Source organism: Eurytemora carolleeae, unplaced genomic scaffold (assembly GCF_000591075.1).
Source record: "Eurytemora carolleeae unplaced genomic scaffold, Eaff_2.0 scaffold231, whole genome shotgun sequence".
Classification (NCBI taxonomy): Eukaryota; Metazoa; Arthropoda; class Copepoda; order Calanoida; family Temoridae; genus Eurytemora; species Eurytemora carolleeae.
The window spans coordinates 94103-119775 of NW_019396122.1; the positions used below are offsets into that span (position 1 = coordinate 94103).

General features: G+C 36.9%; 6 protein-coding genes across 12 annotated transcripts; all 6 read right to left on the bottom strand.

Annotated features, from left to right (window-relative positions):
- Window positions 1-59: 59 nt before the first annotated feature.
- On the bottom strand, window positions 60-5792 carry LOC111695586 (WD repeat and HMG-box DNA-binding protein 1). The gene is made up of 10 exons (XM_023464957.1): window positions 5557-5792; window positions 5247-5324; window positions 4270-4501; window positions 3941-4186; window positions 3776-3883; window positions 2402-3705; window positions 2252-2347; window positions 1825-2185; window positions 1420-1604; window positions 60-271 (listed from the first exon to the last, which is right to left on the bottom strand). Exons 1-10 carry the CDS (start codon window positions 5745-5747, stop codon window positions 157-159), a joined length of 2916 nt encoding a protein of 971 aa, XP_023320725.1. The 5' UTR covers window positions 5748-5792; the 3' UTR covers window positions 60-156.
- Window positions 5793-6009: 217 nt separating this feature from the next.
- On the bottom strand, window positions 6010-8695 carry LOC111695594 (histone H3). The gene is made up of 4 exons (XM_023464972.1): window positions 8605-8695; window positions 7368-7802; window positions 6674-6733; window positions 6010-6430 (listed from the first exon to the last, which is right to left on the bottom strand). Exons 1-4 carry the CDS (start codon window positions 8677-8679, stop codon window positions 6296-6298), a joined length of 705 nt encoding a protein of 234 aa, XP_023320740.1. The 5' UTR covers window positions 8680-8695; the 3' UTR covers window positions 6010-6295.
- Window positions 8684-16071, bottom strand: LOC111695587 (DNA mismatch repair protein Msh2). Of its 2 annotated transcripts, XM_023464958.1 has the most exons (9): window positions 15471-16071; window positions 14528-14722; window positions 11304-11626; window positions 10713-11040; window positions 9498-10612; window positions 9217-9281; window positions 9069-9127; window positions 8896-8996; window positions 8684-8798 (listed from the first exon to the last, which is right to left on the bottom strand). In XM_023464958.1, the coding sequence occupies exons 1-9, from the start codon at window positions 15786-15788 to the stop codon at window positions 8774-8776; spliced, it is 2529 nt and encodes an 842-aa protein (XP_023320726.1). In that variant the 5' UTR covers window positions 15789-16071; the 3' UTR covers window positions 8684-8773. The 2 variants fall into 2 exon arrangements, with proteins under 2 accessions (XP_023320726.1, XP_023320727.1); XM_023464959.1 differs by lacking the exon at window positions 14528-14722.
- Window positions 16072-16228: 157 nt separating this feature from the next.
- LOC111695591 (26S proteasome non-ATPase regulatory subunit 5-like) lies at window positions 16229-18939 on the bottom strand. The gene is made up of 5 exons (XM_023464968.1): window positions 18793-18939; window positions 18150-18272; window positions 17553-17885; window positions 17173-17310; window positions 16229-17099 (listed from the first exon to the last, which is right to left on the bottom strand). The coding sequence occupies exons 1-5, from the start codon at window positions 18912-18914 to the stop codon at window positions 16307-16309; spliced, it is 1509 nt and encodes a 502-aa protein (XP_023320736.1). The 5' UTR covers window positions 18915-18939; the 3' UTR covers window positions 16229-16306.
- LOC111695593 (mitochondrial inner membrane protein COX18) lies at window positions 18914-21332 on the bottom strand. The gene is made up of 6 exons (XM_023464971.1): window positions 21041-21332; window positions 20565-20727; window positions 20400-20474; window positions 20080-20140; window positions 19664-19781; window positions 18914-19354 (listed from the first exon to the last, which is right to left on the bottom strand). Exons 1-6 carry the CDS (start codon window positions 21231-21233, stop codon window positions 18966-18968), a joined length of 999 nt encoding a protein of 332 aa, XP_023320739.1. The 5' UTR covers window positions 21234-21332; the 3' UTR covers window positions 18914-18965.
- Window positions 21238-25666, bottom strand: LOC111695588 (methyltransferase-like protein 25). 6 transcript variants are annotated; one of them, XM_023464960.1, is made up of 4 exons: window positions 25470-25666; window positions 23312-23385; window positions 23049-23228; window positions 21238-22901 (listed from the first exon to the last, which is right to left on the bottom strand). In XM_023464960.1, the coding sequence occupies exons 1-4, from the start codon at window positions 25655-25657 to the stop codon at window positions 21247-21249; spliced, it is 2097 nt and encodes a 698-aa protein (XP_023320728.1). In that variant the 5' UTR covers window positions 25658-25666; the 3' UTR covers window positions 21238-21246. The 6 variants fall into 6 exon arrangements, with proteins under 6 accessions (XP_023320728.1, XP_023320731.1, XP_023320729.1 ...); XM_023464963.1 differs by lacking the exon at window positions 25470-25666 and adding an exon at window positions 24814-24936; XM_023464961.1 differs by lacking the exon at window positions 25470-25666 and adding an exon at window positions 23835-24284.
- Window positions 25667-25673: the final 7 nt, after the last annotated feature.

Here is a 25673-nt window from a genome sequence, read left to right on the forward strand (position 1 = left end):
TATTGTGTACATTTTTTTATGTATTTTTTAGTCTTTAGTTCATGTGTGAAACGATGTCAAAGATATGTCATAATTTAATCATACATCATATATTCAGACATATATAAATCCCAGTAAGCGTAATATTTTCACTGTTAATGAAGAAATCTTGTCCAATCAGTTTCCTCCGAACGCGAACCCTGACAGCTTTGACGAGAACCCTGATTTAGGTTTCTTTTCTTCTGTCGGGGCTTCGGCGGATCTTTTACGTTTTCCAGATGAAACAGGGATCCTGAAAATAAAGAAATCAATAGTCGTTGATCAGTTATTATTAGTTCGTTTTTATTATACCTGTCTTTTGGTTTTATAAAGTTTTTGAGAAGAAGAAGTTATTATTTCTATAGCAACTATCAAGGATAGAAATTATCAGAAAATTATCTTATTTCCGACAAGCATTTCAACACTGGTCGAATTTAGATTTAAATACAGGGTGGCCAAAACTTTTATGAACAAATCCGTACAAAAATCCGTACATTTTCAGAAGAAATCCGTACAATCCGTACAATTTTCGGAAAAAAATCCGTACAATTTTTTTTTAAAAATCCGTACAATCCGTACATTTTTTTAACCAATCCGTACATTTTTTTAAAAATCCGTACATTTTTTTTTTAAAAATCTGTACAATCAGTACAATTTTCGAAAAAAATCCCATTTTTGAAAATACTGGAACATCTTCTTGAATAAGCAATCAAATAAGTACTTATGGAACATATTCTCAAATAAACACTTCTTGGACATATCTCGAAAATTATGAATGAATTTTGATTGTCAATTGAAACATTAATCAATCTAATATTATTTAGAATGCAGAAAATAAGTTAAACTAACTTCATTTTGACGAGAATTTTTTTTATAAATTTTCATGAAAAATTTGCTGAAATGAGTGAAAATTTTAAAAAAACGGTGTATTTTCCAGGATAAAATCCGTACAATCCGTACAATTTGAAAACAAATCCATACAATCCGTACAATTTTAGGGTTAAAAAAAACAATCCGTACATTTTGGCCACCCTGATAGGACAAAACTTATTCACAATCTCTGACTGTCAAAAAACTAAAAAACTGTTAGTGGTTCTGAAAGAAAAAGCTTTTAAAGCAGGTGCGAGCCGCCCTGAGTAAATCCCTTGTTCGTTTGACTACTTCAGAGATGTCTAGAGCTGAATCACATTTATAAAGGGATGTTCACTAACCTCAAACTATAATTTTATAAAGCGTATATTTTTGCAACCTACTGTACAGACATTTAAAATTTAAAACTATTGAGGATATCACAAAATTCTTAATTTGAAATATCAAGGTCTAGAACATCAGGTTCCAATGATAGAAGGATTATCCAGTTTGAGTTTGTTGTGAGAAGTCAATTAGTTATCCTTTAATTACCTGGGAGATTTATATTTTTCTTTTTCAGATTTGTCCAGAGATTTCCATTTCTCCAGGGCGGACTGCTGGGATTCCTCCTGGGTGCCTGGGAACTCCTCTCTGTTCTCCACGTGGTAGAGGGAGAACCCTTTCAACTCTCCACCCTCAACCTTGTTCTCCTTCTGCTTACTTGACACCAACATTTTCTAAAAAAATTATTTTAGAAAAATTTTAACAAATTGATTCTAAAAGTTTAATGACCCTTGTGTGTAAAAAATCTTTAAAAAATGATCCCTTTAATCGAAGTTCTGGTCTAAGAAATAATAGAGAAGATTAAAATTTGATACAAACAATAATAGATTTTTATTTAAATATAACTCGTCTCTAGAAAAACTGGAATAAATTGATTAACAAAATGTTAACAACCTTTTTATTTGGGATAAGCAATGGTTTTCTAGAAAGTAAAGGTTTCTGAACAACTGCGCTTGAATCAAATGAAATTCCTGAACCAGGACTGTTCTCCAGAGATCCTGAATTCTTCTCAACGTTCTTCTTCGCAAACGGATTCCTAGATTCACTCCTCGAGTTACTAATTGTGTTGAGGGACGAAACTGTTCTAGGTCTAACTCCAAGTAAAGGATTGTCCAGGTTATCTTGACTCTCTCCAAACATATCCTGACTATCGTCGTCGTTCTTCTCTTCCTCTTCTTCCTCATCTTCCTCTTCCACTGCTTCTGTATCTTGTATCTGCATAGCTAACTCCCCAAGTTTACTAGCTAACCCAACCCTGAAAAGATAATGATATCACTCAATATACATTATTGTTGGTTTTAAGAAAGTTCTTGAGACTAACCTCTTGATTTTAGCAGCATATTGGATCGCCATTTGGATAGACTCCACATCAGGCATTAGTTTACAAACTTCTATTGCTCGGCTTTCCTGTTCAGATCTAAAAAATAAGCAAAATAAAAAATGTTCAATGGAAAAATATTAAATTCTGAACCTGCAAGCTAGAGCAAAGATCTTCATCAGGCATTCCATCTCTGTTCGTCTGTTTTTAACATCCTGTTCTTCATCCTTGATTACCGGAGCTAGCATGGTAGAGTAGAGCAGTCTCTGTTCTAGACCTCCTCGCTCCCCTGTTATACAGAAGGGGACCTGCAATGGTAGAATACTGGGAGTAGGTTTAGGTAAGGTTTGAGGATATCTGCTTCCACGACACTTGACACCGTAAATCTCGTTGTCCAATTGATCCACCCCAGTAATATAGAAGGTGTCCATCTTGCCTTTCATCTCGGATTTTGTATCACAGATTGGATACCAGGAGGAGTTCAGATGCATTCTTATAACCCCTGCAGTATCCATAGTTAGTGGGAGCTTGGTGTCACTTAGACCTATCCAGTAGAGTTCTGTATCCGGAGTTATAGGTAGAGATATAGGACCTTGTAGTTTACTCAGACCTTTCTTAAAGTTTATGCTTATAGTATAGAAGGCAAAGTTTTGTTGTTTAGGCAGGGGATGAGCAGAATGTGCAACTATAAATAGTTGATCTCCGGACCCAACCATAGATACTAGGGGTCCAGACACAGATATAATCTCTCTCTGAATTCCCCAAGCAGTGAATAATCTCACGAAGTTCTTAGAGGTTGTCACCGCAACCCAACCTTCTCCGGCAGCAACACCGTCAACATATTCTCCCTCGGGTAGATCAAGAACCCAGTCCTTGTTTTGATCATGGCTCTTGAAGTTGTTAACGCTTATTTTCCCTGTGGTCTCCTCATCTCCCTCCCGACCTAGAACCAAAACCTTATCTGTTAGTGCAGCTAGAGTAAAGTTATCAGGGTTCCTGAAGAACAGGTTGTAGTGGGTGTCAGAGTTGTGGAAGTCAACATCAATACAATTATCCTGAATTGTTTTAACAATCCCAACCCTGTTGTAAACCAGGAACCGGAACGTAAAATGGTCCGGACTGGCTCCGGGTTGAAAAGCGGACTGAAGCTTAACCTGCTCCACACGTGGAGCAGGACGGGAAACCTCACTAAAACTGCTTGCTGCTGAAGTGGGACGACTAGACGGAATATCAGCTCTTGCTCCATGTATGAGATGTCCTTCTTCATCTTTAGCAAACCCTGTTTCCGCTTGAATCTTACTAATACTAAAACTGTTCTCGTCATCATCATCATCATTAAACAGATCTACCAATTCTTCCTGAGATAGGACATCTTCATTCTTCTTCTCTTCTCCTGTAGTTTCAGAACCTATGTTCCCAGCAAGACCCCAGAATCCTAACGAGTCCGCAAACCCAACCTGAAAGTATAATACGCATAAAAAATATAATCCATATTAACCATAGATAATTTGGAGACTAACGCATTACCTCCTCTAGGTTCTTTGGATTCCAGGAGATAGCGGATATTGAGTACTTTCTCTCTGTATCCAAGAAATGTTTAAGGGTTCCGTCCAGGCTCCAAACACAAAGATTTCCCTACAAAAGTAAAATGCTGAAAATTAGTGAGAAAGGTTGGCGGAATGCGAATCTAACCTTGCTAGTACCCGCCACTATCATGGATTCGTCTTTTCTCCAAGCTACACAGGTTAGAATCTCTTTCTCTTCTAGTTTCTCACATTTCAAGGACTTAGCTTCAATCCAGGAGTCTCTCTGAAGGACGGAGATAGAATCAGTTTTAGGTACAGCTAAAAAAGCTCCGGAGCTACTGAACCTGATTCCACAGATAGTTTTGCTGTTACTCACATCGTTGGATTTAGGAACGCAATCAAAACTTTTCAACTAGAAACAATCAAAGAACATCAAGAACATCAAAATAATCGAGATAAAATTTTAAAAATGTGTCTAAATTGATTTCCCCCCACCTGTTCTTTAGTTCCGACATCCCACACTCTCACAGTTCCATCACAACTAGAAGAGGCCACAAACTTCTTCCGAGGATCCAGGGACACGGAGAGGATAGGTCCGCTGTGTCCAGTCAACACCTTGTCAGAGAAACTCTTGGTGTCGGTCACTTTGATGGTCATATCGGCACTACCGGAGACAAGAACTTCTCCTGACTCCAGGGTGTCAAGACAGGTCACGTCTGCGGTAAACCTAGAGAATCGTATTATCTTCAACAAAGAATATCGCATTTTTATTGATAATTAAGTTACAGTGGAAAAAGACGCACGAATATAATGTGGATAACAGATATATATACGTTCATATCCTGGGCAGGAATATAATGTGGATAACAGATATATATACGTTCATATCCTGCGCAGGAATATAATGTGGATAACAGATATATATACGTTCATATCCTGCGCAGGAATATAATGTGGATAACAGATATATATACGTTCATATCCTGCGCAGGAATATAATGTGGATAACAGATATATATACGTTCATATCCTGCGCAGGAATATAATGTGGATAACAGATATATATACGTTCATATCCTGCGCACGAATATAATGTGGATAACAGATATATATAAGTTCATATCCTGCGCAGGAATATAATGTGGATAACAGATATATATACGTTCATATCCTGCGCATGAATATAATGTGGATAACAGATATATATACGTTCATATCCTGCGCAGGAATATAATGTGGATAACAGATATATATACGTTCATATCCTGCTCACGAGGAAAGATAGATAGGGATAGAATTACTAAAATTTAAAATACGACTTTTTCGAAGTTTCAAAATATTTCCTAATGTCTGTTTATGAGCGTTACAGGTTTCATCTAAATGTGACAAAAAACTCAATGCCCATGCTTTTTAAACCACTGTGCGATATGTGAAAAAACTGGGTTAAATGAGAATGTAAAAACAAATCCTACCTTGTCAAGGTTCCCTCGTTGTCTCCATCTAGGTTCAGAGCTTGAACTGAATTGGTTTCACTGGTCGCTACAAACATTCTGAGCAATTCAAATATTAAAGCATAATACTAATTTTTCCATCAGTTTTGTTGTTGTTGTAGATTACATGATTTTCATAAATGTTTGGGGGAAAAAATAAACAACACTTTTCATTGATGTTTTTCTAAAAATCATGAAATTGTTCCAAAACATAAAAAATGAACAAAAAATAAAAATACATTTTTTACTACTAAAAAAAATTTGTCTGAAGGTTAAATGTCTAAAAAGGAACCTGTCATTTGAAACTGCAACCGCGAATCCTTCTTCTCCGACAAATATATTCTCCACATCATCATCATCTATCCCCGCCCACACCCTGATCTCTCCGTCCATACCCAGAGTATAAACCTTCTTCCCGTCCCTACCGTGCACAAGGCTCACCCGACCCTCACTGTGCGCGTACCTCACTCCTTCCACAGACATTCTCTAGTTCTGAAAAGTTAAAATGATTATTTTTAATCCTGAATAATACCATAAACTATAATTTTCTAATGCGTATATTTTTGCAACCTACTGTATAAACCTTTGAAATTTAAAACTTTTGAGGATATCACAAATTTCTTAATCTAAAATTGCAAGATCTAGAACATCTAGAACATCAGGTTTCAAAGATAGAAGGAATAGCAAGTTTGAGTTTGTTGTGAGAAATCAGATATTTATCCTTTAATAACCTGGGAGACTAATATTTTTCTTTATCATCGCTATATTTTTATAACAGACACATAAAATAAATGGTTCATGATTACATACATCAGGGGACTCCATGAAAATAAAATTTGGTCTGCGGAATTTACAAAAATTTGACTGTTAAATATTCTTGTTCATCCAAGCGTATTTTCAAGGTACATAGTTAAGATATAATTTTAACAATTCTAAATTTTTATAAACATTTAACACCTGAGATCAATATACTATACTGTACAGTTTCTTATTTTACTTGAAAGACGAAACGTGGAAGTTTGATGAAAATCTTACAAATCCCAGGTCTCTCCTCTAATCCTACGTGCAAGCCTCATATCTTTTACCATGATAGTTACGCGTTTAGCGTGAATAGCTGCGAGGTTACTGTCCTCCATTAGATGAACCAGGTACATCTCTGCGGCCTCCTAATACCAAATCAAATCAGAATTTTAGGGATGCCCTTCTAACACGATACAAATAAATCAAATAATACTTTGCAGTGATGGATTGCTTTAGACATTCTTTGTAAGGGTCAGAGCAGAGGCTCAAGTCCATCCCATACTCCGGGTTTTTGACCCGATCTTAATCGTGTATGGTAAAAATGGTTGGAAGATAAACAAATTTTCGAGAAAATATAAACACCTGAAAATACAAATCAATTGTCCAACCTGTAGTGCTTCAATAGCCTGGGACTGAAACCTAACATCGGGAATTGAAGCTCCACAAATCTAAAATAAATAAATGAATGGAAATGAATCAATTGTAGCGTCTTCCTTGCCAAGGAACAAATCCACCAACAAGAATGAATTAATACGCAAGTCAGTAGTGTAGGATTCTGGAAACAGAGAAGACCTGCTCATCTTTCACTTCTTTAATACCATCATTAATCATTATGTCAAATCAAATCAAATCAAATCAAATCAAATCAAATCAAATCAAATCAAATCAAATCAAATCAAATCAAAACAATCAAATCAAATCAAATCAAATCAAATCAAATCAAATCAAATCAACTCAACTCAAATCAAATCAAATCAAATCAAATCAAATCAAAATCAAATCAAATCAAAAGTTGCAGGGATTGCCTAAGACTCCAGTAGTGGACCGGAGTTTCAAGTCCTCCCCGTGTCCTGGTGAGATATAAAAATTTTCTCGTTTTTACTTTGAAATTGTCAAGCACCCAGCCACACGACAAAATTTGAGCCATTTCCCACTTTAGAACACCTATCATTCAAGAGTTGCCAATTAAGTTTTAAGTTTGAATTTAATTGAAGTGTCATTTTCAGTTAATAGTATAAACCCAGCAATAAAATAAATAATTTATATAAGTTGAATGGTATAGTTCTATTATACCAAGTATACCTGTTGAGCTATCTCTCGAACTAACCGGGCGAAAGGAAGACGACGCATCAGCAATTTTGTCTCCTTTTGATATCTCCTAATCTCTATCAGAGCCTTTGTTCCGGGCCGGTATCTGTTTTTCATCCGTTTTTTTAGGCTTCCGCTTGATTTCCTTCCTTTCCCTGACCCTACCGGTCGCTCAGGGCTTTTCTGAGCTACCGATCCAGTAGATTTCCTTGCAGTCTGGTTTGCCGGATTCCTTGCTGCTGAAGCTGCGGATTTCTTGGCTGGAGCTCTACCTTTACGTTTGTCTGGACTGGCGGGGGTTCTACCGCTCGGTCCGCTTTCCGGAGAGGTTTGAGGAGTTTCTCTTCTTTGCATAATTGATGTATGAACTAGAAACCCCGAACTGCTAGATGATGAGTTGGGAGATTCTTGTTCCTCAGACTCAGTTTCCTGAATAAATTACTTTTTGTCCAAAATCATGGATGTAAAAGCTTCTTAGATCTAAAAGGTTCCATTTTGTTGACAAAATTGTAGTGGTGTCCCATTTATGACACTAAAAATATCTTAGTACCAATTTCCAAAACTTTTTAGTTCATTGAAAAATAAGGGTCAGGATAAGAAAGGGCTTGGAACACTCTAATGTTCTAATCCCTATATCTTTGCAACTAAAAAATTGGGTGTTTCATAATTTAACTATCTGATCAAGAGTTCATAGTTTTAAATATCAAAGGTCTGCGACACCAAGCTGCAAATCAAAACAAATCAGACTCTTAGGGACGTCTTCTTCCACAATTTATTTATTATGACTGCCTGGTAACATGAAAGCATCCCTGGAATCTACTCGTCCCACCAATCCATTTCGAAGTATACAAAATCTTAATGGATTGATGCTTTACGATTTTCAATTATTTCAATATATACATTTCGATTCTGCATGTTCATTATTGGAACGATATAAATATTAAAAATTCAGTTCCTTTGTCCAGATTTTTAAGTTGTTAAAAAGGAGATGGTTAAAATATCTAATAGCAGTTATCACTTTTTAAATAAAAAAGGGTAGACAGCATTTATGAAACCTCAATAAACCTATTTGAAATACTCTAAAATCGAACACAATATTTAAGCTTTCATGCTTCTATGGACATTAGACACCTACAGGAAATATTATTTAAGCTTTTAATGTTACAGAGTGGCGTGACGTTACATTTTGCTGACATCTTTTTAGCATAAAGAAGAAAAAAAATGATGTCACCTTCTCCTCGGCTTGAAGTTTCTTCGCTAGCTTCGGACTAGGTTTGGTTTTCTTCGGCTGAGCGGTTCTGGCCATTTTGTTCTGTAAATATTTCAATATTAATCACATAGATCTAATATTTCAGTCTCTCTCCTTCTCCTTTCCTTATTTGCCAATCTAGACCGCTCTTCTAAGCCATGACTCCACTTTCCAGTCTAGATACAAAGAGAAGTTAAAGCGCAGGATTGTGGAAAAAACATTAAAATAAGATTAGCCTTAGATTGATATCATCTTCTCAAGTATATTACTAACCTGACTAGTCTCTGGTTCGCGTCGTCGATCACATCTGTAGGAAAATTAGCAAGCTTGGCAACATGTATACCAAAACTTTTATCACATACTCCGGGTAGGATCTAGAACAGAAGATGTGAGACAACTCAGAATAAATTAAATTCTAAAAATATTTCAGTTTTGTTTCGACAAACCTGATAAAGTAGAGTAAGCTTTTCCTCAGATACCATAGCTGTCACGTGGTAGTTTTTCACTGGAAATTAGTAAACCATTGAAAATGAATGCCAAAATGCATAATGTCAATAATAAAATTATAATTTATTTTTCTTTTGGTTTACTCACCTGTATCTATTTCTTTGGCCAGCTGTGTAAGCTCTGTGTAGTGTGTAGTGAACAACGTGAAGCATCTAATACATGTTTAAATTATAATCACCGATCATAATCATCTTTGGTGATTTTCCTAACATTCCCCCCACCCCCCATATCAGACTTGTTAACAATACATCATTTATTTTCCACCAAATTCAGCGAAAAAGCCTCTAACATTTCTTTTAAACAAATAAAAAACCAAGAGAAAACATAAACCAATGGGATTATCAAAAGAAAAGCTTTAAATATCGTACCCAATTTCCTTAGCAATGTGCTCTGACACCGCCACTGCAATCCCATATCCGTCGTAGGTTGAGGTTCCCCGACCCAGCTCGTCTATCAGGATCAAACTGTTCGGAATAGCGCTCTGCAGGATCGTTGAGGTCTCTAACATCTCCGCCATAAAAGTTGAGATTCCCTTGACCTGGCAGTCTGAGGCTCCAATCCTAACCATCACGGAGTCAACGACGGAGAAGGTTGCATGATCGGCAGGGACAAAACTACCAATCTGACCCATTAGCACAGCTACTCCAACAGACCGGATATAGGTAGATTTCCCGCCCATATTAGGTCCTGTAATGATATGGAAGGTTGAGGTTCCTTCCTCGAACTCCACGTCGTTCGCAATGAAACTGATCTGATCCTGAAGCTCAAGGATAGGATGCCGGAGCTGGGAGAAGTAAAGTTTTCTATGGGTCGGAGGTAGAATCTCAGGTTTAACATACGGTATCGGAGCACAAACAGCAGCCAAGGAGAGGGAAACTATCACATCAAGTTTAGATATTATCATTCCAAGATGATTCATTACATCCGCGTACCCGGAGGCAATCCCGATCATCTCGGACACAATGGCGCTCTGCTGGTTCTCATACTTCACGGAAAGGTCAGAGTGCTCGTCGTTCAACTGCTCAAGTTTATTATTTCGGAACTTAACACCGGACTTGTTCGCCTCGATGATGGTGTAGGATCTGTCGTTCCTAACAGACTTCTCCTCCTTCATGGTGAGCCTAAAGTAATACCCGTGAATGGACGAGTGCTCAAGCTTCAAAACTTTGCCAGGTTCCAGTCCCAGCTCACTACCACAGTTGGTCAGAGTTTTCTGAATCCTTGAATCAACAGTATCCAACTCTTGTCTCAGGTATCCCAGAGCCTCATCGAACTCAGGTTTAATGAGAAACTGTCCACTCCGCACCTGATCCAGGTCCAGGGTAGTTTCAACAAGCTGGAGAAACTTCTCAAAATCTTTCCATGCATCAGCTATGTCCTTGGAGAAGTTTTCCTGAACAAGAGATTGTTCCTCGCCGAAAGAATCCAGACTATCCTTCAGTCCAGGGAGTTTGTTCACAGCAATATAAACTTTGTACATATCCTGCAAAACAAAACAAAAAACAATAAGTAACAAATAAATGCTTTTATTTCAGAAATATTTAATGGAACAAAATGTTTTTGTTTATGAATTTAGTACAAACCTGCAAAGATGCTCGTTTGCTCTGAAATTTAGTTGAAATTCTCTGGAAATCCGGCATTTTCCGTAGATGGTCTTCATAAAGAGTTTGTCTGGCGTCGGAGTTCTTAACAAAGCATTCTACCAGATCCAGTCGCTCTTTGATCGCATCAACGTGGATCAGGGGTTGTTTAATCCAAGACTGGAGTAGCCTGGAACCTCCAGGGGTTCTGGTTTTGTTTAGAATATTGAAGACTGAAGATCCGACATGCCCAGGTTCATCGAACAGATTCAGACCGTGGACTGCTCGTTGGTCCAATCTCATGTACTCAGAGGGTTTCAACACATCGATCCTAAAGGATAATCAGAATTGTTATGAATTGCATGATATTATCAGGGATGCTAAATTAAACTGACAAATGCCCACCATGAAAAACTATGAATTTCATTTATCTCAAAAATCATGATAACCATGTATTAAAAAATTCAAGTAAGAATTTGCATACATGTATAGGGGGCTTTTTATTCTATTTCTAGGGAAAAATGAGATTAATGTTGGATAACATTTAACAATACAAGAAACGTATATCTCACGGGTTTATTTGATTAATACTACCTAAACAGATTTCCATCCCCTGACTCTGTGTTAAGTCCCAGGTACTTGAGAACTGCAGAGCAGGCACTACTGGACACAGGGTTCTCAGACAGGGAACCAATCATTGTCTTAGGATTAAACAGACGCTTAATCTCCGACTCAACCAGGGGTGTGAACTCGGTGCTTGGCTTAGGAGTGACAAGTATTCGGTTTCTCTCCAGGATCTGCTTGATCTTCTTAAGCCCTGGATGCTCTGACTGTGGTATAACTACCTCTCTAGGGTTCAGCTGGACCAGAACAGACTCAAGGTTAGGAAAGGTGATTCCATCAGTGAAATCACAAACCTGGATCATCATTATTATTAGCATAAAACAAATTTTGTAAAATTTGTGTTCAACGCTAAGACACTTCCATATTAAATATTACTTATCAAGGATGTAGATGTATTGTATTTCTATCGTAATTTTTCACATCAATATAAAGTTCAAAATGCAAATAGAGTGATTTAACAACTATAGACATTTAGATTTAGTGTAAAAAAAAAACTGTCAGGAGTAGATTTGATTCTGCACCTGGATCTGGTTAAGTGATCCTGTACCTGGATCTGGTTAAGTGATCCTGTACCTGGATCTGGTTAAGTGAATCTGAACCGGAATCTGGTCAATTGATCCTGTACCTAGACCTGGTTTAGTGATTCTATATTCGGATCTGGTTTTTTGATTATCAACCTGGATTAATTCAACTTGCTTCGAATCTTTTTAAAATCTATCTATATATGAATGAACATTAACCTATCTGACAATAAAGTTGTAATAGTTAGTTTATATATATTCCAACATTTAACATCCTGTATAATCTAACCTAATCCAGGATGGCTGAGCAGAGAGTGCGCCCCATATGGATCCGTCCAGATACTAGCAGACCTCCACCACCCCTCCCCCCATCTTACAAAACTATGCTATAACCAGCTTATGCAGAGAGGCTCTCGAAGAATATTCCAGCTGAAAATCAGATGCGAGATATTTCTCTGTCCAGAAAATCTGCGGAACATGTGATGTTCATGAATGCAAAGAGGAAGAACTATCACAAGATCCGTTCTGCAAATGAGAACCAGAGCAGATATTGTAATATATGCTCTGAATTCATCATGCCAGGAGATTATACAAGCTTAATAGTTCACCATACTCACAATAGCTCAAAGGATTACAGAATCTCAGCTCCAGCTGACAGGTGGGGAAATTATCCTTGTATAACCTGTAAATCCACCCCACACTCACACAAGATTGGAGTAAGATATCCTGTTCTGGTCTCCAGCTCTATATTAAACAACTGGCAAGGAATCCGTTCGATGAGTGGCTATGAAGGAGATGAGATCCACATAGACTATCTAACTATCCCAGGTGCAACTGTCCGTGAACTCGAACATGCCTTTATGGCCGAGTATGGAAATGTTCATCGTGCTGTAGACGTTCTTCTTGTTGCAGGACTGAATGACATTCTCCGAGGTGCTACAGACCATGAGATACTAAAAGATATTCAACATTTCAGTGGTTCTGTTAAATCAATCTCTGCCAGGTCTGGAGAGCTATATCAAGGAAGCTATGCGGCTGCAACAATTCCGTTTCCTCCTAAGATCACTGTTATCAAGGATGCACATCGGAAGATCGTCAATGATCGTAAGGATCTTATGATCTCATTAACCTCTATGATTCGTGAATTTAACAGATCTGGTAATCATCATCCGTTATACCTACTCGACTTGCTCCTTGCTTTCATACCTGGGGAATCAGGACGAAAAATTCATCGTCATCATTCACTGGCCCTAGGATGCTGATGGAAGGTTGGATTACCCACAGATTAGGATGATGGCGGGAAAGCAAACCTAAAGATATGCTCCACCTGGACGACTCTGTCAGGATTAGGATGGGGAAGACCTGCCTAGGTTATTTCAAAGCAATCTACAGGATAACGGAATGCAAAGCTAAGTCCAAGAATGAAGGGCTAATGCTGCTCCGGTTCGGAACCAAGTAAACGTGTTTAAGGCTCATTTGTCACACAGATATAATTATGTTTAAAGGTCCTCTCTTCTATTTTCCTTTAATTTTTCATTGCTTCGTAATTCTTTTCTTTAATTTTTTAATCTTGAATCTTTTAGATGAAAAGTCAAAACACTAATTCGTTTTCTTCATTTTCATTTTTTTGTTTTGTTTTACGATGAAAAGTCTAATTATATGCTAAATTCTTATCGGAATAAGTCCACGAATTTCCGATAATTAACGAGGAATTTTGTTTGTTTGTTTGCTGAAAATTAAATCCATCACGATTATTCCACATTTTGGAGAGGGCTACGAAAAGTAGCTCTATACATATATATAATATTGTTTAATTTTTTGTTTGTTTAATAAAGTTGATAAGAAGAAGATTATGTACCTAGATCTGGTTAAAAGATTCTGTACCTGGATCTGTTTTCGAGATACTGTACCTGGATCTGGTTTATAGATTCTATACCTGGATCAGGTTTAGAGATTCTGCACCTGGATCAGGTTTAGAGATTCTGCACCTGGATCTGTTTTAGTGATTCTGTACCTAGATCTGGTTTAGAGATTCTGTACCTGGATCTGGTTTGTGATCCTGTACCTTGATCTGGCTCAGTGATTCTGTACCTTCTATCTGGCTCAGTGACTCTGTACCTGAATATTATCTCGTTAAAAGATTCTGTACCTGGATCTGTTTTCGAGATTCTGTACCTGGATCTGTTTAAGTGATTCTGTACCTGGATCTGGTTTAGAGATTCTGTACCTGGATCTGTTTAAGTGATTCGGTACCTGTATCTGGTTTAGAGATTCCGTGCCTGTATCTGGTTTAGAGATTCTGTACCTGGATCTGGTTTGTGATCCTGAACCTGGATCTGGCTCAGTGATTCAGTACCTGGATCTGGCTCAGTGATTCTGTACCTGAATATTATCTCGTTAAAAGATTCTGTACCTAGATCTGTTTTCGAGATTCTGTACCTAGATCTGTTTCCGAGATTCTGTACCTGGATCTGTTTAAGTGATTCTGTACCTGGATCTGGTTTAGAGATTCTGTACCTGGATCTGGTTTAGAGATTCCGTACCTGTATCTGGTTTAGAGATTATGTACCTGTATCTGGTTTAAAGATTCTGTACCTAGATCTGGTTTAAAGATTCTGTACCTGGATCTGGTTTAGAGATTCTGTACCTGGATCTGGTTTAGAGATTCTGTACCTGGATCTGGTTTAGACTAGTATCTACTGCAGCAATACCAACAGTTAGCTGATCAGCCCCACCCTGAAGCCTGACCCCAACCAGATAGTTACAATCTCCAACCACCTCAGATTCTCCGTATAGTACATGTTCCACAGCAGAAATATTGCCCGGAGAAGCTCGAACCTCAAGCTCGTAGGTTGCTAATTTTCCTCCCTATTACAATCATTTATTATCTTATCTAGGATGAGGGGGGGGGAGGCTGGAAATTTGGAGGGATGCCCCCAAATTTAGGAGCGCAGGAAGAGGTACCATCTAGCCCTTAAATTTTGGGTTTTATGAATTCATTTTTTTATTTGTATGTAGCGCCACTTATTCACTCAAAACGAATATTTTTTTAATTCCAAATCAAAATTCAATTCAATTCAATCAAAATTCAAAAACAAATATTTCTTGGTAATTTCCTAGAGAACGATTTTTGTTACCCCCCCCCCCCCGCTCCTATCAATGTTGTACTTGGATATCACATGGATATAATTGATCATGTGGCCGCAGCACCCGGCCCCCTAGCCTGTCCTAGCCGCGGCGCTCGGCCCCCTATCCTGTCCTTGCCGCAGCATTCGGCCCAGAAATTGTCATAACCTAACCTAAAATAATAAATAAAAAATAATATTTTATTAGAAAAATGAAAAATAAGTGGTCATGTACAAAACTGATAGGAGGGGGCCCTGGGGGGAGGAGGGAGGGGGTCCAAAATCGTTCTCTAGGACGGACCGTAACTCTTTTCTACAGATTTCGGAATCCAACATTTTTCAACAAAAACACAAATTACTTTTAATCTTAAAAATATTCAAGTTCTCCAAGACCCAAAAGACGAGCCCAAGTAATTTATTGTCCGAGAATATGCCCCCCCTCCCTCTCCCTCTTCTCACTTTAAAGCGTCCTTATACCCTAAAAAGGTCACCTTAGCTGCGACGAACTTGAATATCTCAACTCTGAAGTGTTTCACGAGTAGAATAAAGCGCAGGGTAGACTCGAAGTTTGCGTGGTTCATCACACAGAAGGAAACCGGGTTGGTCTTCCCCATAGTTTTGGTTGCAGTCACGGAACCGAAAGCATGTTTCGCCGCCAATTCTCCGTCTTTCTCGAAGAAGTAAAAGAAATCGTTTCTCTCGAAGATATGAACCGTGGTAGAGCTCTTCTCACCTAGTTTCTTCCACGCTTTGAGAAGAGTATCAACATGAACACTATCCAAGGTATCGTCAACTCCCTCTGGCTCCATTTTCAAGTCTAAAACTTAAGTCATTTACAGTATAAAATTTTATTATTTACAACTTGTTGATTTACTTCATGGATTAAGGATTTCAAGACAGCGAATCCACAAAACAAAATTTAGCGCCAAGGCGTGTACACTTTCATGTGTTTGTCGTCTTCAATTTGTTTGAGAATAATCAATCAATCGTTTCTTGGCTTTTCGGTGTCCTATCATCGGACCAATGTTTATTTGAACTAATGTACTTTAGGACAACATTCCTTTTGAGGAAATTTGTTCAATTCTAATTTTTCTATAAGAATTGCCTCATTTCAAATTTTAGGTATTTTTGCACAAACAATAAAGGATGAAATCTTAACATTTGAGGGTTAGGTTACTGGACTGAGCGCTATGGCATGGGGCATATATTTTGTACAAATATCGAAATATTAATAGATACAAGCAATCACTAAAATAAAGTTTGTTTATTTTAGATTAAAGAAAATTATAATTTCTACCAGATAATAAGTAAATTCATTTTTCTTGGTTTAGTCTCCTTCATAAGCAACCTGGGATTGAACTTGAACATGATGAGCTCCGAGCCTTGAGTATTCACGGAGTCGGCCATCTATCTCTGCTCCAACAACTTCCTTGGCCTCTCCGCTCTCAACCAAGCTCTGGATCAGGTCATATTTTGCATCCTTTCCGTCTTTATCTCTCTCCGTAGATCGGTCTAAGAGAAGTTCAGGGAAACCGGGGAACCTAAGGATTTCTCTCCGCCCCCAACCCTGCTTAGCTATATTATTCAGCAAACCATACACGGCCAATCTCATATCTGCGAATGGAAGTTTAACAATCCCAACCAAAAGCTGCATAGGAGAACCACGGTTTCCCAGCGCTCTCTTATACCAGGACTCAGTAATCGAGAGGAACTCATTTGTCTGGTTCTCCTTATCCAGCTTTATCAGGCTTGAGAACGCATTCATCCCTCGTATCCGTATCTCTGTGGGAGAGTCGCGAATTAGATCCTCGAGTTTCTCGATACAGTGGCTCATCTTATTCCCCAGGTCGGCCAGAGTAACCTTTCCCTCAAGACTCACCCCAATCCATCCAATAGTTTCGAAGGCTATCGCTCTCTGAGTGAGATCTGATGACTCCGCCATACTGAACAAGCAGTCCATGAAGTTAGGATGTTGAACAATCATCAGCTTAGGACGAAGATGAGCAATGTTACCGAAGAACTTGATGAGCCCTGGTATGAGAATATCCGCGAATGGATCTTGTCTGGAGGATTGAAGTATTTCCTCCATCCTACTAATCATTCCGTTGTTTTCGAGAAATCTAAAAAAAACGTTAAAAGGTTTGTGAGTTGGAAAGTAAAAATCCAAACTATAAGATAAAAAAATATGCAGACCTGAGCCCCTGATGGGTGAGAGCTACGCTAGTGACGAGTTCTACAGCATTCAGTTTTACCAGGATATCATCGACATGGATGAGTTCGTGAAGTGGTTGAAGAAGTCCAACTCTGTCAACCTCATCCAGGTGCTCCTGACTGAAAGTAAGTTATCGCTAATTTATCAACAAATCCACGATGATTGAAAAAAGTAAAAAATGTTAATGGAGAGTTTCTATTTGAGAGCGGATAAGAGCGGAAGTATTAAGTATAGCTACGACAGATTTTGCAAACTTGAACTTATCCATTTGTTCTTCTCACTATAACGCGCCGTAAATCCAAGGTGGGGATGAGAATGAGTATGAGCATATCAAGAAGAAAAACTACAATTTATCTGTTACCTGAGCTGACTAATCCTGACAGCAACCTCGAGTACTCTAATCTTGATCACCTCGTTCAAGCTTCCCAGGAGGTGTAACTCTGCAACCGTCTCTGCTCCGAGCAGTATTCTAGCTCCTGTAGTAGTTTCCGCCACCTGGAGCACAAACTTAGAAACCTCAGAGTACACGCTCAGATCTGCTTTTAAAAGTCGGAGCGCAGGGAGGAAGATTGGATGCTGGCAGATCATTCCTGTCAGCTCATCATCCCTAGCACATCTCTCCATCTGCTTGAGTATACAGATAGGAACAAGAGTATTCGGATGGGAGAGTCCATGCTTCATCAGTTCACCATACCTCAAACGTAAAACAATAAAAATGTGTCCCCAATAAAGTTATGAATAATAAGTAAATGAAACGATTAAGCATTGATTCTCAAATTAAAAGTGCCTACAGTGGATATCGAGGTCAAACGATCAGGATTTTAAGTGCCTACAATGGATATCGAGGTCAAACGATCAGGATTTTAAGTGTCCAACACAAAGGTTCCCAGTTAAGATTTACTTATGAAAATCATTAAGAAATTGAAGTTAATGAACAATTGAACAAACAACGACTTACTTTTCAATAATAATCGCCGGATCCATGAATGAGAAGAGATATTTGAGAATATCCAGAGTATATTCTATCTGTCTCTCCTTATCAGTGTTCAGACAATCAAACAGAACTATCAGATCAACGGAACTAAATAATAATATAAATAAATATAAAATATATATATATTTATATAAATTGTGTTAATTAATATCCGGGATTCCAAAATATTTTACTTATTGAAGTTTGGGACTAGTGGTTAAAATTGAGTCGAAATAAATACCAGGGATGTATATTTTTCAGAATAAGGATATGATTTTTGAGGATGGAGGGGGGGGGGGGGGGAAAAATTAGACATTGAAAGGCAAGTTTTACATACTTTTTGACTTTTTATCCAAAACTTGATTTATTTTCTCCTTAAAATCATTTATTTTCCCAAATTCTACGAATTAACTTTTGAGGGATAAAATGATTTTCAAAGGGGGGGGGAGATGATATTTTTAAAAATATACATACACCCTTCACAAATATACATACACCCTTTACAAATACTCAAGTTCAAAAATGTTCAAATGTGTCTGAAATTTTCCTTCTCCGGATCGCTGTTCAACTTTGGGTATCAAACCAATGGAAAGATACAATATATCAAAATTCAAATAAACATTCTTACTTTATCCCTTCTGTGATTTTAGCCCGAGTTAAAGCAGATAAAGATGGTTTAACTTCTCCAAGAAATTTCTCTTTGTTGTCACTCAGAGAGAGGTTTGACAGGATTGAACTCAAATCTTCCATTTTTCTGCAAATTTTTTTAAAATTCATTTTTAATAAAAAAGGACTCCAGTCTTATTCTCTTCTTTTAAAAGTTAGTTTAGCTAACATATTTTCTTTAAGATCAACATAGGGTGTTTCAGAATCTTTTGATATTTTAGGGATGTTCACAAGTTTTCTATACGTTGGAGAGAGGAGGAGAAGATTCATCCCAACCCCGACTACTCCGCTAGTTGCCCAGTATAGAGCTAGAGCTGAGGGTTGAACAGCCGCTAAAGGAACCATCAGTGCTGAGATAGCGTAGAGAAAATAAGTTATAACTTTGGAGTATTTGGTTTCAGTTTTCTCCGAGGATTTGATCCGACAGGAGGAGATAAATATATTCAAGGCGAAGGATGAACCGACGATGAACGGGAGAATTAAGGATATATCGGGAACCGTCAGATTAGGAAACCATAACGCTCCTAAAAAAATAAAAAGTGAAAATTAAGAAATTTTACAATAAATTATCTTCATTTAATTTTTTTTCATTTCCTTCTTAAAGTATTCGTGACTCAAACAAATCTTCAGGAATCATGCTTTCCTTTAAAAAATACAATATGGTTAATATTTAAAATCTTCCTATTTTCATATTTAGAATTAAATTGATTTTTTAGTTTTCAGTGTTTTTAAAATTTAAAAAAAATCAATTTTGATGATTAAGTACTGGTATATTTCTTAAGTAGTTCGGAGTTAAGATCTGCAATCTAATTATTCTAAATTATTATATTCACCTTCTGCAGCTAGTTGAATATACCGTTCTTGAACTGGTACGGTTAGAAACCTCTCCTGGGTCTCCCGCATAAGGGCCAGGTTTCGGATCCCTATAGAGGTGAACACCCAGACAGGAATCTTAACATACAATTTAAATGAATCTAGGGTCAGGACAGGGGGTTCATCTATAGATTTTGTAAGAATCCACTTTGTGGCGGATTTTTAATTAAATCACATTCTATCTGTGGCAGATTTTATATATTAAGATAATATTTGTGGCAGATTATGTGTCTTCATGTTGATAAATGTAATTGTGTACAATGTTCACTCAGAGAAATCCTAGATAAACCTCTGGGTTCACTGGGAGATTTTGTTTAATAGGTCTACTCAGAAAGACTTAACACATTTCTTAAAATCTCAAAGCACAAGATTTTACCTGTACATATAAAGGTATAAATAGTTTCGACATGTGACAGTTGTACTCTATAACTTTCTGACTACAAGTTCAGTATAAAAATAAAGCTTACAATCTTAGTTAATTTAGCAAACCGGGCCCGTAATATGTTAAAACACAATCTCAATCCACGTTGAAATAAAATAAATGAAGTTAACGACAGTAAAATGGTTTTGTGTTATGCTTTTTACTTAATTGTGATACGACTTAGTCGATAATTTAATAATTCTTTAGATATATTTAAAAAATTTATCCTCTGAGGAAAAAACTTCTAAACAATTCATTACAGTACTGATTTGTTCCTTTTAATTTGCGCCGCAACTCTATTGAAACTCTTCACAGCCTTCTCTTTCGTCCAACGATTTACCAAAACTTGTCTGAAATCGATCATTTTAGTAAATGTATTTAGAGTTGAAAATGTCTTTTTATCTTCACCTCCCCACCCAATTAGTGAAAGACTTTCTTACTGATCTGTAGCACGGCGTAAAGACGGGATTATAATTTCCTCCATTTCTTTGAAGAGGAGAAACCGTTTACTGGCAACCTTCTGTGAAGTAGTCTGGGCTGGGAGGGATATCATTAGTCTCAGGCTAGCCGTACATAATATTATTGTACCGTACCAGGGTATACCTAGATATACAATGTTAGAGTGAAGGGTTGTTTGCACTTTACTGTGACGCATTAGAACGGTTTATAAATTAGTTCTATTGTAAACAATTACAAAGTACAGGACAGAACCTGAGCAATAACTGTTATCTTAATCTTATTTTTAAATGCAACTAGTTATACAGCTGTCCCTTTAGATTAAAAAACTCAACCTTTCGAAATTAACTTAGAACTCGTGTGTCAATGTTTTATTTATAATTTAGTTGTAGATCATTCTTCACCCTTTTATTCCTCCTATATAATTGTAACTATATATTCATATTAATAAGAATACTACCTGTGACGTCATGAAATTGAACTAATGAATCTTCAATGTAATGAACTGCGGGAAGACTAATCATCTTTTCATACATCGAGTCAAGAGTGGAAATATTACAAGTTTGAACAATATTTCCTCGGAGAACTTTTTCTTGTCGTAATACACCTCGGTTTGATCCTAGGACAAAGAGCTGGCGTCCTATCCGGTTCATTTTCTCTGCAATGTCAAGGTTTAGATGCTACAAGAGCGTAACAACGGGGACTCACCGTGGGATCAAACAATCGAATAATAAAACAAGATTCAGTGCAACCTTTCTCTTGTAGGAACAGCAGTCTGTCCAGGAGAATAATTCCTTCAATAACCGGAGCAAACAAGGATCTAAACTGATAGAAACAATTTAGTTTTCTAGAATATCTAGGATAGTAGTTGTTGTAGTACTCCAAGATTCTTTCATCTGACAGGTCGATGGGTTTCTTACACCGGATTACTGCCCGACGAACGTAATCGATGAAATCTGTTGATTTTGAAGCAATGCGTCCGACCTGGTGATCCTGGAAGCGTAGATCAGGAACGTTCTCATTCAAAATCACTTGAAGAATTGCTCTCCATATGAGAGATCTACTAGGAAGGTTTCCTTTCTCCGCCAACCTGTTGAGAGGCTGAGACGCAAGTATCCGGGCATTTCGACCCAACCAGAATTTGTTCTTTCGAAGCAAGGAACTGACGGGGAAACCTGGAGGAGAGGTTGAGACTACTCCGGGCTCCAGGTAAGGGTTGGCATAGAATTCCTCCTCCAAGGCGTGATAACAGCATCCAACGTTGCAGATAAATTTAGCCGAATCTGAAGCAAAGAATATCTTAAGCGAGGAGGGAGTAAGGTTCCCGCAGGTGTGAAGACCTATGATCCCCATCCTATCCTTGAACTCCGGTAAATGCTCTGATACAATCCCTCCCAAATCCGTTCCGTCAGATATAAACTGAGTTGTAAGTTTAACCGTTCTATCCTCATATACGTTGGGCTTAGTGCCCTTACGGTCATGAGTAACCCAGTTTTCTTTTTTCGTTTTTACTAACTCTTCTTTCTCATTCTCTGGTGCCTGGTTTATAATTACAATATTCTTCTCCTGAGAATCTTTCTTCTCAGAAGAATTAATCTTCTCTGGAGAATCAATCTTCTCTGGAGAATCAATCTTCACTGGAGAATCAATCTTCTCTGGAGAATCAATCTTCTCTTGAGAATCAATCTTCTCTTGAGAATCAATCTTCTCTTGAGAATCAATCTTCTCTGGAGAATCAATCTTCTCTGGAGAATCAATCTTCTCTGGAGAATCAAACTTCTCTGGAGAATCAATCTTCTCTGGAGAATCAATCTTCTCTGGAGAATCAATCTTCTCTGAAGAATCAATCTTCTCTGAAGAATCAATCTTCTCTTGATAATCAATCTTCTCTTGATAATCAATCTTCTCTTGAGAATCAATCTTCTCTGGAGAATCAATTTTCTCTGAAGAATCAATCTTCTCTGGAGAATCAATCTTCTCTGCTGAATAACTCTTTGCTAAAGAATCAGTTTGCTCTAGAGATTTCTCTGACTGATCAAAAATATCTGTCAAATCAATGTTCAAAAAATCTCCAATTACCCCAATTTCTTCGCTGTTTATCGGCTTCTTATTTGTTCGAAGTTTAAGTTTTTGTTTTCTAGTTGGTGGAATTCTTCCTTCCTTCCTCTCCTTGGCTCTCTTCTCCAGAGCAGTCCAGGTCCTGGTTAGATTCTTCTGCCTGTTGTCTGCTCCTATAGTATTTATCTCCTGAGAGTCAACTGCAAGGACGGGTATATTGTGAAGGAAACTCAGAACCTGGGATAGGTATGCTTTACCACTTCCTAGAAATAGAAAAATAAATTACCATTAATAAATGAAATTTTTTTCCAGATTTTTAAACATGTTTGGAGGAAAATTTAATATTTGAAGAGGTGGAGGGGGGGGGGGGGTTAAAGTATTTTGGAAAAAAAAATTACAGTTTTTTTTACCTAAGTCGACCAAAAATTTCGAGCTGTGCTCTTCACAGAGTTTCTCAACGTACTTCGACATGAGCGTCACTTCGTGAGTTTTCTTGTGCGGCATTATCCTATCAAAATGTTCGAATTTTATTTCCGTTTTCTCGCTGTCGTTGAGTGATGCTTCTAAGTGTCTGCATTCATTTAATTTATCTAGGAAGAAAAAATCAGTCGACAACTGAAACAAATTTTTATTATTAAGTTAACTAAATCAATGAAAAATGTTAATTGTTTACCTAAGGACATATCTCTCATTTGCCGAACTATGCTCTGGGTTTTCTTTAAACCATCAAGAAGGGATAAATCCTCACTAGAAGATACGAACCAAGTTAAATAAAACAAAATAAACTCAATGACACTTCAATAAATATGGGATTGTTGTACCATTAGAATTTGCAAAATCTTTATAAATATGTAATATATTAAAAAATAATAAATACTTAAATACAATTAACCTGCATTCAAAAGATAAGAACCAAGTTAAATAAAACAAAATAAACTCTATGACACTTTCATAAATAGGGGATTGTTGAACTATTAGAATTTGCAAAATCTTTATACTTTTACTGATAAGTAAATATATGAAATATTAATGAATAACTTATACGTAATTACAATCAATCTATGCATTCTAAACTACCCCCCCCCCCTCCCACACCCCGTAAGTACTGAAGTCTCCTCTTCCCATTTTTCCAGGGTATGGAGATAACACCGGTTTTAATCTGATCCAACATAAATACAAAAATTGGTTTTGTATGCCTAAAAATTCCCATTTACCAAAATATATATTTGTTCAAAGCTATCCAATTCTTTTAGGACGATTTCTCTGATATATTTTCATCTTCAGAAATTTGAATAGTTCTGACAAAGAAACCGGCCTTTTTGATACACTTACATACATCAGAACACATTTTGGATTTGATTATATCAATATTGTAAAAACATTTGCGACTGTATCAAATCAAATCAAATCAAATCAAATCACATTCGTCTACTAGAAGTACTGCTAAAATATAAAATTCACAATATTTGAAATGTTAGTTGAGAATTGACAGGCATTTTATAATTTAAAATTTTTAAAAAGGAAACAGGCAGACGGCTTTCCTAGTTGAATCTTATGATTGCTGAAGACAATAACAACATCCATAAAACTCTCAACAACAAAAAAAGATTTAATGTTCTATCAAAACTTATCATGAATATCACTCTATAAATGAATGTTAGAATGATACGCATATTTTAACTAAAAGAAAGCAGCTTACAGGAGTAGCAGACGACAATCACGAAATCTTTAGACAAATGTTCAAAATAAACTTTTCAAAAAACCGATGTTTTTAGTTATGTACAGGGTGTCCCGCAAAACATGACATTTCATAAATAGTTATTTTCAGTTAAACTAATCTTTTGCTTAATAATTTTTTACTTTGAAATCAATTTTAATTTAACATGACTCCCATAAAATATTTTTATTGATCTTTTGGTATCAAACAACTTGACAAATGATGGAAAAAGACATTCTAAACTATTCACCAACTGTCATGTTTCGTGGAACACCCTGTATAAAAAAGAACTTCTGATCAATTGTTCGTTAATTAAGGAGGACTGGCAATTTCTCAATTTAAATTGATTAGTTTGAATGAATATTTATCAGAAAAGAAGTATAAATCAAGGGCTTTTAGGGAACAAACCAGGGGCTTTTAGGGAACAAATCAGGGGCTTTTAGGGAAGTCCTACTAACCTGAATTCCAACTCGAGATGACGTTACTAAGTCAAGCGTGAAACAAGACCTTACAGCTTGTAAAATGTTCAACTGTTGGACTTTTCCATACTTTAAGCCAGTGCTTAGGATCCATTTATTTTTCATCCGGATCCGGATCCTGGATCCGCACTACAAAAAAGGTGATTTCTTTATGATTTACTAATTTCTTTAACAAAAAATAATTTTCAAATTTGTTTTTTTTTCGCTTATTTTTATCTTAAAACTTGATGAACCATTCAGAAATGACAAAATTTATATAATTTTATAAATTTTTTTATAATGTTTATAATTTGGGTTTTAGGAGTAAAAAAGTTTTTTGCAGTTTTTGGTTGATATTTTATCCCTTGGATTCGGATCCGGATCCAGGAAGCCAAAATCTTGCGGATTCCGAATCCGGATCCTAAGCACTGCTTTTTAGTCTTTTATATTTGATAAAGCAAAGCTTCTCAGTGTTATAATAACAACCTTTGTTTTTTAAATTTAAAAAAATATTTTCTTGCATTAACAGCTGCAGGGGACATTCAACACCGTGACATAGTGTATCTGGTGTACATGTAAATATATTTATAAATACTCCTGAAGCATAAGCCCGATAACACAAAATGGAATGTTAATACATAAACACGGTTCTATCCCTAAAGAGCAGAGCTGGCAAAGAGCCAAGGTCGTTATCTGACATCTGGAGCAGTTCCGATCCAACCTCAGCAGGGAGTACGTCGTACATATCATCTAGGATAAAGGCTACCATGCATGTGTCAACTACTGCATGGTACTCCGTCAGGAAATCTGTCATCGTCAGTAAACTTTTTTCCAAGGATTCCATTTTTAATTTCTAAAAC